At 41.6% G+C, this 15556-nt stretch overlaps 1 protein-coding gene across 2 annotated transcripts in view; it reads right to left on the bottom strand.

Moving 5' to 3' along the window:
- The window catches only part of adamtsl4 (ADAMTS-like 4), an 81297-nt gene that overhangs the window by 13167 nt on the left and 52574 nt on the right, over positions 1-15556 (bottom strand). For both annotated transcript variants that reach the window (XM_056257855.1, XM_056257864.1), the window contains exons 7-9: positions 15126-15330; positions 8060-8247; positions 6125-6251 (exon numbers count right to left, since the gene is read on the bottom strand). In XM_056257855.1, coding sequence (XP_056113830.1) covers positions 6125-6251; positions 8060-8247; positions 15126-15330 — 520 coding nt within the window. The remainder of the gene's footprint in view (positions 1-6124; positions 6252-8059; positions 8248-15125; positions 15331-15556) is intronic.

Below are 15556 nucleotides of genomic sequence, written 5' to 3'. Positions count from 1 at the left end.
GACCGTCAGCTAGATGGCGATGACGTGAGTGCAATAGAGGCAGCTCTGAAGGAAAGACCAGGCAGGAACACTAGGAACATGCAGCTTGAAGTAGATCTCAGGTGTAGCTCCAGTCTTGCCACCAGGAAGAGGCTCACGAAACCAGAGGCTCGAAACAGGGGATAGGTGCACCAGTCAGGCAGCCAGGCAGTTGAGAGTCAGTGGCCAGGGAACTCAGGATACAGGACAGAAACACATAGAACAACATACAAGACGAGAAACACAAGACAAGACTCAAGACAAGACAAGATCAGGCAACAATTAAGATAAGTGAAACTAAACTGATAAGATCAATGAAAAGAGAAACAAAAAGTAGAGAAATAAATATATAGAAAGCAAACTAAATGAAAACTACTAAGACAACAAACTGGAGTAGCTAAAGAGAAAACTTCCACTTGACTGGGAAAATAAGAACTAAAGAAAACTAAAAATATAATTCTAAACAAAAGAACTCCAACTAGATTACCAAGCACAAGTGCTAAAGCTTAAGCAAAACAAAACAGTAACAATGATAACAAACCAGCGTAAGCACTAGGATAATTTCAAGATCACAAACTAGAAAACACTGCAATGTGCATACTCACAACGAACCAGCAAAGACATGAGGGAAAGAGGCACAATATGAAGGGACCAGAGCACATGAGGATCAGGTAAGCACAATTAATGAAACGAGGACAAGACGTGGACTAAACAAGGGGGCGTGGTAACGAGAAACAAGGAGGCAGGACATGAGGAGCACATGGCAAACACAGACCAAGACAGAGCCATGTGCTCAAACACAAGACAAACACAGAAACATGAAACCACAACAAAACAGACAAGGCTGCCAGGGCAGAACCTTGACAGTACCCCCCCTCTAATGGACGCCTCCAGGCGTCCACACTGGGCAAAGGGGGTACCAACAGGGAGGGAGGGAGGGAGGGAGGGAGGGAGGGAGGGAGGGCGGGCGAGGAACAAAACTTGGAGTTCCGGGGCTTCCAAGAAACGGAACTGGGAGGGAAGAAAATAATCCAGGGGAATAGTTTGAGGCAAACCAGGGAAATACTGGTTTAGAAAACACATAATGACCAGGTAATACAGAGGGTGGGATGGGAGGGGTAGGGACAGACTTAGTGGTCCTCCTGGGAAGATGAGCTTGCTCAAATGGTCGGGGCTTGAAAATGGCCTTGGTGTCAGAAACAGTCTTGGGGGTGAACTCTGGGGCCATTACAGACCTAGCAGGAAGGGTGCGTGTCAGGGGAATGGACTCAGGACATTCATGAAGGGTCCTTGACATGGACTCAGAAACGTCCTTCGTGGCTGGAAGGATATATACTGGACTTGACTCTGGGGTGCCCTCTGGGGCTGCTGAGACGCCTTCAGTGATAGACACTGGACTTGACTCTGGGATGCTCTCTGGGGCTGCAGCTGAGGCGCTTTCAGTGACAGACACTGGAACTTGCTCAGGGGCTGGAGCCGACACTGGAACTTGCTCAGGGGCTGGAGCCGACACTGGAACTTGCTCAGGGGCTGGAGCCGACACTGGAACTTGCTCAGGGGCTGGAACCACTTGATTTAAGACCTGCCGGACCAAAGCACTAGGGGCTTCTAAAAGTTCATTTGACTTGCCAACACGGGACGTCCTTTTCTTCCACTTCTGAGGGCAAGGCAATTTGTGCTCGACTGCCTCTGGACTGGTATCTTTGTCCAAGACAGATGAAACGAGCTGCTCTGGAACAAACTCTTCTGGGGTGACAGGAATAAGAGGTGGCTCTGGTAAAGTTTCATTGACAGTCTCTGATTCCTTCACTAGGCCAAAGACTACTGGTGAAGTGGGCAGCTTTGGATGTGGTTCCACCAGACTACGTGCTTCTGGGACCACTGGATATGGGACCATTGGAGTCGGGTCCTCCAGGACCACTGGACTTGTGACCTCCTGACTCTGGTCCTCCAAGACCATAGAGTTTAGAACCTCTTGATCCTGGTCCCCCTGGATCACTGGACTTGGGGCCTCCTGACACAGAACCAATGGGTCTAGGGGCTCCTGACAAGGAGTGTAAAACTGCACGGCATGGGCCGTCCTTGGCTTCAGCTTACAGGGGCACAACAATGCGCGATTGACCGCTTCTAAAGTGACTGCAGCGGCCGTAGCTGCCTCTGACGTGACTGCTGTTAACGGAGCGGGCTCTGGAAGGACTGTGACGGTCTCTGCAGGCTCTGGGGTGACTGTGACGGTCTCTGCAGGCTCTGGGGTGACTGTGACGGTCTCTGCAGGCTCTGGGGTGACTGTGACGGTCTCTGCAGGCTCTGGGGTGACTGTGACGGTCTCTGCAGGCTCTGGGGTGACTGTGACGGTCTCTGCAGGCTCTGGGGTGACTGTGACGGTCTCTGCAGGCTCTGGGGTGACTGTGACGGTCTCTGCAGGCTCTGGGGTGACTGTGACGGTCTCTGCAGGCTCTGGGGTGACTGTGTTAGGAAGGACTGTTTCCACCAAGTCAGTTGCAGAAACTGATGCAGCAGTCCGAGCTGCCCTCTTCCTTCTCAACCTTCGTTTTTCAGTTGGATTCAGAAGAGCTTGACTTGGAGGAAGGGTGAGGTGGTCACTACAGTCAGGCTCTGGTGGTGTCAGGATCTGCCAATCCTTACAGTGATGCAGGTAATTGGAGAAGTTCCAGAAGTCCAGGACTCTTAGTTGTTCCATCTCCCATTGAGGCAGGGAACTATCCAGGCAGTGGTTGAAAGCCACCTTCAGAGCCGCATCATCGTACTCAAGGCCCTTAGCCATAGTCCAGAAGAACTGGACAAAAGACCGCACATCTCGGCCCTGTTGGCGAAGCGATAACAACCCCTGCTGGAGTGCCAGTCTCTGTTGGGCAGTTGCGGGGGGAACTATACGGATGCTCATTGCTGGGTCCTGTGCTGGCTGGTTCGTTCTGTTAGGGTTCTGCAAGATATGGGACCCAGACGCAAATGAGCAGACAAGGTTTTTATTAACAGGACTGAAGACTTGAAACAGCAGGGAGTGAAGCGTGAATCACAGTAAAAACAGTAGGGCAAGGCAGACGACAACGACAGGCAGGATGGATGACCACTCAGACCGTCAACTAGATGGCGATGACGTGAGTGCAATAGAGGCAGCTCTGAAGGAAAGACCAGGCAGGAACACTAGGAACATGCAGCTTGAAGTAGATCTCAGGTGTAGCTCCAGTCTTGCCACCAGGAAGAGGCTCACGAAACCAGAGGCTCGACACAGGGGATAGGTGCACCAGTCAGGCAGCCAGGCAGTTGAGAGTCAGTGGCCAGGGAACTCAGGATACAGGACAGAAACACATAGAAAAACATACAAGACGAGAAACACAAGACAAGACTCAAGACAAGACAAGATCAGGCAACAATTAAGATAAGTGAAACTAAACTGATAAGATCAATGAAAAGAGAAACAAAAAGTAGAGAAATAAATATATAGAAAGCAAACTAAATGAAAACTACTAAGACAACAAACTGGAGTAGCTAAAGAGAAAACTTCCACTTGACTGGGAAAATAAGAACTAAAGAAAACTAAAAATATAATTCTAAACAAAAGAACTCCAACTAGATTACCAAGCACAAGTGCTAAAGCTTAAGCAAAACAAAACAGTAACAATGATAACAAACCAGCGTAAGCACTAGGATAATTTCAAGATCACAAACTAGAAAACACTGCAATGTGCATACTCACAACGAACCAGCAAAGACATGAGGGAAAGAGGCACAATATGAAGGGACCAGAGCACATGAGGATCAGGTGAGCACAATTAATGAAACGTGGACTAAACAAGGGGGCGTGGTAACGAGAAACAAGGAGGCAGGACATGAGGAGCACATGGCAAACACAGACCAAGACAGAGCCATGTGCTCAAACACAAGACAAACACAGAAACATGAAACCACAACAAAACAGACAAGGCTGCCAGGGCAGAACCTTGACAATTTCAGTCAAAGTTGCTCTTCTATCAGCTTGAATCAGTCGGCCCATTCTCCTCTGACCTCTAGCATCAACAAGGCATTTTCGCCCACAGGACTGCCGCATACTGGATGTTTTTCCCTTTTCACACCATTCTTTGTAAACCCTAAAAATGGTTGTGCGTGAAAATCCCAGTAACTGAGCAGATTGTGAAAAACTCAGACCGGCCCGTCTGCACCAACAACCATGCCACGCTCAAAATTGCTTAAATCACCTTTCTTTCCCATTCTGACATTCAGTTTGGAGTTCAGGAGATTGTCTTGACCAGGACCACACCCCTAAATGCATTGAAGCAACTGCCATGTAATTGGTTGATTAGATAATTGCATTAATGATAAATCGAACAGGTGTTCCTAATAATCCTTTAGGTGAGTGTATATAATATAATATAAAGGGCCCTATCATACACCCGGTGTAATGCAGCGCATGTTTTCTGCTAGTTTCAGCCTGATGCTGTTATCATTTCCACGTCCTGCGCCACGCTGTTTAAATAGCAAATACATTTGCACCTATTTGTTCGCCCATGGGCTGCTGGTCTGAAAACGAGGTGTGTTCAGGCGCATTGTTGGCGCTTTGCTATTTTGAGGCAACTGAAATAGACTGCACCATTGACCAACTGAAACCTGGTCTGAAGTCAATGGCGCAGTACATTTTTTGTTAATTAAAGAGCCTAGTAATAAACGCCTATAGGCGGGTCCACAACGCACGTACACTCTGCTTATTACACACACACACACGCACTCAGCAGCACACAAACATGCCAAATATAAAAAATTTAAGGATTACAATGTAAAAGATTATTATTGTGTACATAAAGATTTGGTGGAATCCGGCTTGTCCCATAGATGGTCTGCTTTAACCCCGCGCACGAGCAGATCCGATTGTTCAGTTTTTCCGCCATGCAAAATCCGCCATGTAAATAGCGAATCCGCTATGGCGCGAGCGCAACTGGCTTTTAAAGGGAATGGGAGATGAGACTCTGATTGGTTTATTTCACGTTACGCCCAAAACACACCCATTACTCATTAAGAGAATAGGGACAACCCTTTTAGACCATGCGCCTGACGCGCCGACCATTTTTCCCGCCCTTAAACTAGCAAAAGTGGATTCGAACACGACCTAAGTGCAATTGTGCCGTGCGCTTTAGACCATGCGCTTAGATAGTTAAAATAGGGCCCAAAGTGTGACTGACTAATGTTTTTGAACACTTAATTTGATTTTTTACTTCATTAATATTATCTGCAGGTAGAGTTTTTAAAAATATACTTCTAGGATTTGATGTAAACTACTGCATATTCAATACAATTAAGCACACTTCTTTTGCACAAGGGAAAGTTGCAACTAACTGAACAAGTATTGTACAAATTTGAAAAGGTAGTTAAGTACAGTATTTGCTTTACACTGGTTCATTTGCTTTGCAACAGTTGCTGTTTCATCAAACTCTTATTAAAAGTCTTGCTGCAAGTTGCTGGGTAGAGTTAAACCAGTCAGGAAGCTGTCTCAGAAGGTAACTGCCTGTATAGGCAGTAGACAGCAAGGCAGCACACTAAGTTTTAATTCCCAGCTGAAAAAAAATCAGCTTAAACCAGCCCGTGGTGTGCTGGAATTAGCTGGTTTAAGCTGATTTAGATGGTCTAGTCTGTTCCCAAGTTGCCAAAATAGTTTTTAGCAGAGTTGGCACAGATCTAAAGCCTGATTCATGCTTTTTGGTTCATGTCACACACTCTCACAGTGACCCCATTCTCATAAAAACTCTGTTCAACATCATCTGATGTTCCACACACACACACAATCATAGGCCCATTCTCCTATAATGACCTTAAAAGGTTTCACCGGTGGCCAATAAGTGATGAGAGAAATAAGAGAAGACTGCTCAAGTGAAATATATCTGCGTGGCACAGACATATAAACACTATAAATTTAGAGTGACATAGAAGATCATCAGGAGAGAAAAATAGAAACTGAGATGGCGAGTGAGAGAGAGAGAGAGAGAGAGAGAGAGAGAGAGAGAGAGAGAGAGAGAGAGAGAGAGAGAGAGAGAGAGAGAGAGAGAGATAAAGAGAGAAAGACTCTGTGTGACAAGACGACTGTAGGAAAACTCACTGATTTCTCGGAGAGCTGCCCGCCCTCGCTCCCTCTCTCTGTGTACTTCTCTCTCTCCGTCCCTCTGTTTCTCCACTGGGATGTAATATTCATAGTCTATGCCTGGATTCTGCCTGTGGAAAATAATCTACAGCGAGAGAGAGAAAGTAAAAACAGGTTAATAGACTCCAGCATATGGTAACGTCTCACTCCATGACCGCATTCCAGTTAGTATCGGCCGTATATCACTGATATAAACACACTCGAACACACTCCTACACACTCAGAACTATGTGGACGCTCTTTCTCTGAACATCTAAATGAACTTAAAGCTAAAGCATATGAATATGAACTATTATTCACTACATTCTTCCAAGACCAAATGATCAGAGCTGTGCTATTCATGATACGCTGTTACTGTAAGTCAACAAGAGACTCTTACTGACACCTAAACTAAAACAATACTGATACTTAAACTAGTATCACTACTTAAAATACGGATAATTAAAGTAGTGTGCTACCCCAGACAGCAACATAGTGTCGGCCCAGATCCGGGCCACATCAGGTACATGTGGATTCCACGCATACCAGATGTGGACCGGATCTGGGCCGACGCTATGTTACTGTCTGGGACCAAAACTACTGAAACCTAAACCAGACCAATACTAATACTTGAACTAGTATAATTAAACTACTCATACCTAACCTAGACCAATACTGACACATATACTATTATCACAACTTAAATACTGATTACTAAAACACTAATACCCTAGTGAAAAAAAAACGATACCAAAATGTATTTAAAATAAATTAATTTTTATATTAAGTATACTACAAATCCATTAACATATTTACTGACATATCACTTGAGACTTACTGATATAAATATTATAATCAAACTTTATTTGGAGTACTTATTTATTGCACAAATGCACACGTCTTATTTAACCTAAAAAAGTGTTTTAATATCACTACTAGTAACGATAGTATGATCTCTGCATTAAGTACAAAATGAGTTGTTCCATTTTAGCAGACTTAAAGTATACCAATTTTGTATACTAAAAGTACAATTGCACAAATACATGTAAATGTATTTGTATAAGACAAACACTGATATAGTATGACTACCAAAATTACTGACACCTAAACCAGAGCAATATTGATACCTAAACTAGTATCATTAAACTAGTCATACATAAACTAGTTCAATACTGATATTTATAACTAACCAAACACTGATAACTTAACCACCCAAAGATTTAGACGACCTAAACTACTGACACCCAAACTAGACAAATACTGATACTTAAACCAGTATCACTACTTAAATACTGATAATTAAACTAGTCAAACAATGATAACTATAGTATGACTACCAACACTACTACAACTATACTCCAATACTGATTCTTAAACTAGTATCATTAAACTAGTGATACCCAATCTAGACAACTACATACCTAAACTCTTATGACTATCCAAACTACTGACACTGAAACTAGACCAATACTAGTCATTAAAACTAGTATCAGTACTTAAATACTGTCTTGTATGCCAGTCTAATATGCAGAGAATCTATAAGTAAGACATTACGATTCTCCTGTGACTCAATGATGAAGAAAAACTGAACTAAATGAAGGCTTGTGTTTAATAGCAAATTTATTTTTTTGTGGCTAGTTTGAATTATAACAACCCTAGAGCAAGAAAAATCCTGTTTCCTGAGCCCTTTGAGGAGAACAATAGAGCTCCTAATGAGTTCAGAAGTGTTATGCTCATTTAATATCATCATTAATCGACACAATAGGCATGTATTAACAGAGCGACAGCTCATTCCTTCCATCCACTCCTGCAGCAAATCCTCCCAGATTGGAGTTTGTGCTCCATCACACTCCAGCCAGACCCGTCTACCTCTTTCCACATTACTGTAATATGAACACATGTGTGTGCACTTACGTATAGCTGCAGCTGGGCAGTTGTGGGTCCAGGCGCTGTGAGGGTCTCTCCTCTCTCCTCTCCCTGCTCGTGTGGGCCAGCTTTGGGTCGGCTGTAGAGGAAGGTGGTTCCTCCTGTCTGATACTCTCCCGGCGGGTCGACCGCCCAGCGTCCGTTCACCACAGACTGACCCGTTCCACTGCGCAGGGCTGCACACACAAACACAGCAGGACACAAGCTGTGGTCACACATTTACACATGCAGTAATGATATATGAGGTACTCGCATTCACAACATTCACACACACACACACAAAAAAAATATTCTAGCTGTTTGCTCAGTTTGTTTAAATAAAATAAGTTCAAACAACACAAATCTTTAGTTTTTTTTACTAAATTGTCATTTGCAAATTTTTATTACGTTAAATGAAATGAAATTTGTAAAATGTTAAGTTAACAAACTATTTGTGTTGGGACTACATGAATCATTTGTGTTGCATTGACTGAATGTTTCTAGTTCCCAGCATGCTTTGCATATGGATAGATCAGGAGAGTAAATGTTGAAATTAAGTGCTATTTAATGTGTTTTTTAATAAAGTGAAAGACCTGTTAAAGTTTGATGTTCGGTTATATTTGAATTTTAAAAGAGTTGATGTTATTTCGATTTTTGAGGTTACCATTTTGCATAAAGCTATGTTGTTCTCAGTGAGCTGTAACTGTGCTAATGCCAGTGATGAGAAAAGTTTTACTTGATCATAACTTGCATGTTACAAAAGTCACACTTGGCATATGAACAGGTGTTGCTTTGGCTTTTCGTTTTTTGTAGAAATAAATAAAATAAATAAGTTTAAGATCTAGCACATCATTTACACAGTTTACTTGTGGTCACCAGTTCTACCCCTCTCAATTAAACATTCATGAACATGTATGTGTGCACGACAACCGAAGCACAAGCTCAACTCTTCACCACAATGGTAACCAAAAATGTGTATAAATAAAATAAAATAGTATTATTATTTCATGTTCTACAAACTCTTTTAAATGTTCAAAATAACTAAACATTAAACACTTACACTCTAACAAGTCTTAAAAACAGAAAACTCTGCACAGCAACAGCACTGGTTGGCTCAACAAGAGTGAATTATGTTCAGGAAACATTCACAGAATACGTCAAATGAAATTGGTGTGATCTCATTCACTTAGGATGAATTTTACTCAGTGCAATTAACCTAGTTTAAGTTCAAATAAATTAGTTCAACCGTGTGGAAATAGGTGTCATTTCTGTCAGGACCACTATCGTCAAATACGATTGACAATTAGCATACAGTTTGGATTGGCGGTATTGTTCCGTTCGGTATTGTTCCGTTCTGTTCATGCAGCCTAGCATGGATAAGAGCAGCGATAACCCTCCTTATGGTGTGTTCACACCGAACGCGAATTTAATTATTTGCGCTAATGGATTACATACAAAGTCAAAGCAAAAACGCGAATAGACGCATCATTCGCGCCGGGCGTTGCGAATGACGCGAATTGGGCGACGCGTTTGCCGCGAATATCTTCCGCGCAAGTTGAAAATGTTGAACTCGAGCGAATGTTCAAGCGTCTAACTAGACGCGATAGACGCGTATTTGACGCTCTATTCGCGTTCGGTGTGAACCCACCATTAGGGTAAACAGAACAGAACCATGAATGTATTGCAGATATCATTAATTCAAGATTTTAAAATACAACATAATTCAAGAATTTATTCAGAATGCCAAATGCTGACTGGGCGAGAGGAGGAGCTACTGAGAAATGCGATAGCTGCTGATAATACTGAAGGAGCTTATATATACAGTGACAGGCGTCGTATTCCTATAGGTAGACGTGGATCAGCTGATGCGAGCTTGACTAACGTGACCTGCCAGAACTGACGCTACTCTTGATGATCTATTAAGTTAGACCAACAAGCTATTTTTTTGAGTGCAGCTTTATTTTCTTTCTTGGAAGTTTTTTTTAAAGATTCATCCGACAGTCATTATTTGTTTGTGGAGCGTGTGGAAGTCTGTTTTTAGCTGTCTGTAATTACAGATCTCAGTTCTGCTTGTGATGACCGTTTTACGAGTTTCCTACCATAATCACACATCACATGCAACTAAGAATTCTCCTCCATGAAAAGTTCATAGCAAAAGTGTCAAAGACAGAGGAATGAAAAGAAGAGGATGTAGCACAGATATCAGAAAACTAAAATTACTAAGCAAATGTGTATGGCACCACCCATGAGACATATATCTAATAATGAGTTATCTTTCATATCTTAAAGGGATACTCCACCGTTTTTTTTCATATTAAACTATGTTATTCCCTTAACTAAGATGAGTTGATACATACCTCTCTCGTCTCAGTGCGCGCACTAAATCGCTCTGGCTTGCGGCGAAACTTTGTTAGCACTTAGCTTAGCCCAGTTCATTCATTAGGATCCAAACAGAGAAGCGACCAAACACCTCCACGTTTTCCCTATTTAAATACAGTTACACGAGTAGTGTAACTCAACCAAGAATGGTGACACAAAAATAAAACGTGGTGCTTTTCTAAGCGTGTAAAATGGATAACTATAATGTATGGCAATAACTATAATGTATGGTTGGTCGGTTCTCTGTTTGGATCCTAATGAATGAACTGGGCTAAGCTGGGCTAAGCTAAGCTAAGTGCTGACAAAGTTTCGCCGCAAGACAGAGCCATTGAGTGCGCGCACTGAGACGAGAGAGGTATGTATCAACTCGTCTTAGTTAAGGGAATAACATAGTTTAATATGAAAAAACGTTGGAGTATCCCTTTAAGTGTTTCTCCTCATACTGCTTTAAGAGTAAACGTAGATCTCAAAAGGTTTCAAAATGTGCACAATATTGCCAAGACACTGACGATGGCAATCACATAAACTCCTCATTATTCATCAAAATCTTTCAAGACCAAATAATCAGAGTTGTGCTATCCATGATACGCTGTGACTGTGTGTCAACAATTGACTCCTATTGACACTTAAACAAGACTGATACCGATACTTAAACTAGTATGACTACCCAAACCACTTCTTAAAATACTAACCAGACAAACACTAATAAAGTAGTAAGACAAAAAACTAAAAATACTGACACCTAAACTAGACAAATACTGATCCTTAATGTAGTATGACTACTCAAACCACTCTAAACTTGACCAATACTGATCCTTAAACTAGCATCACTAGTTAAAATACTGATTTGAAGCATTATAACAACCAAAACTATTGACACCTAAACTAGACCAATATTGATACTTAGACTAGGATCATTAAACTAGAGATATCTGAACTAGACAAATATTGATATAAACTAGTATGGTTAGTTAAAACTAATGACACCTAAACTAGACCAATGCTGATACTTAATACAATACTTAAAATACTATTATCACTACTTATACTGAAAATTAAACCAGACTACAGCCTCTAAAACAGTCCAAAACTGATGCTTAAACTAGTTTCATTAAACTACTGACACCAAAACTAGACAAATAGTGAAACTTAAAGTAGTCTCACTGGTTAAAATACTGATAATTAAACCAAAAAAACACTCAAACTTTGTCTAAAGTAGTCTGACAACACCTAAACAAGTCTCTGCAATGATGCTGGAGAGTTGGAGGTGGTTTCCAGGGCATTGCTGAACACATGTCTGGATCACAAACACTATAGGACGACCCACACACTGAACTTTAATACACAGTGTTAGAGGAAATATAAACAATAATAACAGTGATAGTTAACACCTCCTGAGCTCTGAAAGAGCAACCTCTAAACAATAAAACTGGGGCAGACGGAATCACAGAGAGACACAGGAGAAAGAAAAGCAAAAGCCAAAAAAAGGATGTCAGAAAGAGAAAAAATATGATTTCTCACGTAACGTAGTGTTTTGTCTACTACAGAAGTCTGCCTTCAGGGCACAATCACAGAAGCCAAACAAACACAGACATGTCCATGACTGTGACTCAGGGTCATATTCTTTTAAGAAAACATGCCTGTATTACCTAACACATCCCAGAGAGATCCCCCACATATATATATATAAAAAACATAATCTGTGAATCCAGGCATTCCTGAGTCGTGTCCAGGCTAATGAACAGCATATCAACATCCCTCTCAGGACAATGACTCATTCCTGCCCCAAAACGCACCACGTGCTGAAACAATGGGACATTATCATCTACAGACACTGAATTTAGGCTTACACGCTCTAGTCTAGGGGCTCTATTTTAACGACCTGAAACGCAAGTATCAAACACGAAACGGAAGTAACTTTGTGGGCGGATCCCATCTAAAATGGGTTGGTCTGAAGTAGCTACATTACTCATAGGTGTGGTTTGGGTGTAACGTGCTATAAACCAATCCGAGCGTCACCTCACATTCCCTTTAAAGCAACACATAAGTAAGATAATGTTTCCAAAATCGTTTCAGTGGTTCATCAATTCGTAACAGGGTGAAAGGCACTTCTGGATTCGCTTTGCGGTCCTATATCTACTATAACCACGTTATGTAAGATTGCCAGATCGGGCCGAGTTTCTGTAGTTCTAATGAGACCTAAGAAAACTACAAATTTAACTTGCTTTACGTCAAGCGTTCCAATAGTCATTATTTTGTTTTTCTTCGTTTCTGATGTCGCAATACATCATACTTTCATGAAATCATGCAACATACTCTACCTTGTCTTTGGACATCGTTCATTCCAAAGCCGGTGCTGGATAAACAACGAGCGTGCGACAGTAGGTTGCGGTAGGCTAAATAATTTACGACAGCGGTAATAGACAATTCCGCTTCCAACCTGTAGGGCGACCGCAGAGGAAAAGTTACTTGGTGTTGCTTTAAAAGCAGGTGCGCTTGTTCCATGGTGGATTGCTATTATAATGGCGGATTTGGCAGGCGCACGCCAGGAGCGGTTCACAGCCGAGGAGACCGACGTTCTCGTCAGGGCCGTAAAAGACAGAGAAGTGACATTGTATGGGGACGGGAGAAACCCACCCAAATTAGCTTCAGTTAAACAGGCGTATAATAATTTGGGTAAATGTGTAAGCTAGATTTTTGCCTATTTTTTTCACATCTTCATGGACAACATAATGATTTCCCTCGTGTGGTAATATTTTTTATGGTTTGCAAAAATGGGAACTGCTGCGTCTGTGTATGACAGAAGCAAAGTGTATGCGTGTTGTGCACACGCTACATTATGGCCATGCATGCGCCCATAAAACAGCATCTGAACAACGCGCCACTGACTTAGACTAGGTTTTTTCTGGTCTGTGGAGGAATTGTTTTCTGAAACTGCAAAATAGCTCCAGGGAATGTTAGCGCTGGAACACGCCTCCTCTTTTCGCTGAACCGCCCCCAGGAGCGCAAGTTCATTCCCTAATTTACAGACGTGTGTCTGTGGAGGGAAAAGTCCGCTGTGCGTCGGGTGCAAAATAGGAATGATACATGCGTCGTGTACAAACTCAATTGCGCTGGGTGCAAGATAGGGCCCTTTATCTCTAAGGTGATCAACTGCAGCTGTATCGCTCTGCTAATGATCTGTTGTTTAGAAGCCGAACGTTTGGCTAGAGGTCTGAGCTTAGCTTGGGTCACTAAACCAAGGAACAATGACCAATTCACACACTAATCTCACACCAGCAGGTAGAAACATACACTGACATGTTATGTGTAAGCAAGTACATGCATTCACAGTCACACACACATGCACACGTTCATGAATGTGATGTTTTATGTCAGGAAGAACTCCCATCATACTGCAAAAACTGCTTTTCCTACTTAGTATTTTTGTCTGGTTTCCAGTCCAAATATATATAAAAAACCTTAAATCAAGATGCAATTACTAAAATAGTAAAATGGCAGAAGATATTATGTCTCGTCTTTTGGGGGAATTTTTTTTTTGGTGAAAAACACCAATTTTCTTCTTCAATTCAATTTGTTTCTGATTGAATTAAGATTATTTTTAAGTAAGAAAAACTATTCTGCCCTGCAAATGCAAAATGCAGTAACTACAAATCATGACACATGCATTTGGTTTAGCTCTACTCAGAATGGATTGTGAAATTCAAATCAAATCAGTCCAAACTCTTTAAAATCAGTTCCAATGTTCATGTAGTTCCTGCATTTGTCTTTGTAGGGCAATATTTCACAAAAATGTTGAAATAAGATATAAGTTATTTCCTTTATGAAGCTGTTTTCCACTACGTAGGTTCGCACAATGAACGTTTTTCAGGTTTTATTATTGTAGGGTCATTCGGTCACCATAAGGAAAGACAAACAGAACATAAATGACCACACACACACACACACGCACACACGCTTGTATCTCTGTTATGTTAGGGACTTTCCATTTTATAAGGAGATAATGATTTTTCATCAAAGGGCCTATTATGCCCCTTTACAAAGGCTTGATTTCGTTTTTGGGCTCTACTAGATTAGGTTTTAGAATAGGCTTGAATGTTCAAATTATTATACATAATTTTTTCACATATTTGTAATTGTTGCAGCACCTCTCTTCCCAGTCTGCCAGTAACACTCTGTTTAGTTCCTGTCTCTATGAAATCCCCTCCTTCCAAACAGGGCAATGTGATTGGTCGGCTGGACCAGTGTATTGTGAATGGTCAACCACTTAGAGCATGTTTGGGATATGTCCCGCGCCTTATCATAACCACGAATTTCACACACTACTAACTCAACTCAACCAGGCCCCGCCCCATTTTTTTGTATGCCTTAAATGAGGAATATTGTGCTGTGTTTGTTGACGTTAGAAAACTCAAGACTATAATGGAGGGGTTTCAGGGAGGTCAGAAACAGTGACACTTATATAGAGAAAATCCCCCTTTGGAGCGCTTAATGCTCAAACAGCAACATTACACACTAAAGAAAGTTAAAAATATAAAAAAGCATAAAAGTAATCCTTTAAGACCTTATATAAGCAACTTCGTCATGGGGACTTTTTAGGGTCTGCTTCCCACAGTTTAGCTGATTTTAGGTTTTACTATCCGTAGAGCAGATATTTGGTCCAAACTTGACCCACACACACAGAGATAGTTCGTACCCAGATAGTTTGGACTGGCTCGTCTCTCCGTGATGTTGATAGCTGTGGCTCCGGGAGGGATATCCAAGATTTTGTGGTAACCCAGAGGAAAGCTGGTGTTCAGGAAACTTCCCGTGATCCTCTCGCAGGTGCCGTCTCCACCGCCACACACACCACAGCGATCCCGAACCAACCCTGAGCCCAACACACCGTCACAGCCCTCACTCTGACAGAGGAAAGAAATATAAATTTCATTAATAATAAAGTAAGATATGAATGCATGAGGATGACAAGATCAGACAACTTCAGAATCTATCCTCGGGAAAAAGAAGTACTGAATGTGCACTTGTATTAGTCCTTCAAATCTTAAAAAATATATTTTTTTAAAAACTGTAATTACAGATAGTTTCATTATTTTAACGAAATAAAAGGTAAATTAAGTGTATTTGAAG

This window comes from Rhinichthys klamathensis, unplaced genomic scaffold (assembly GCF_029890125.1).
Source record: "Rhinichthys klamathensis goyatoka isolate OS25496 unplaced genomic scaffold, OSU_Roscu_1.1 h1tg000006l_1, whole genome shotgun sequence".
Lineage (NCBI taxonomy): Eukaryota > Metazoa > Chordata > Actinopteri > Cypriniformes > Leuciscidae > Rhinichthys > Rhinichthys klamathensis.
This window is presented reverse-complemented; position numbering and strand designations above follow the sequence as displayed.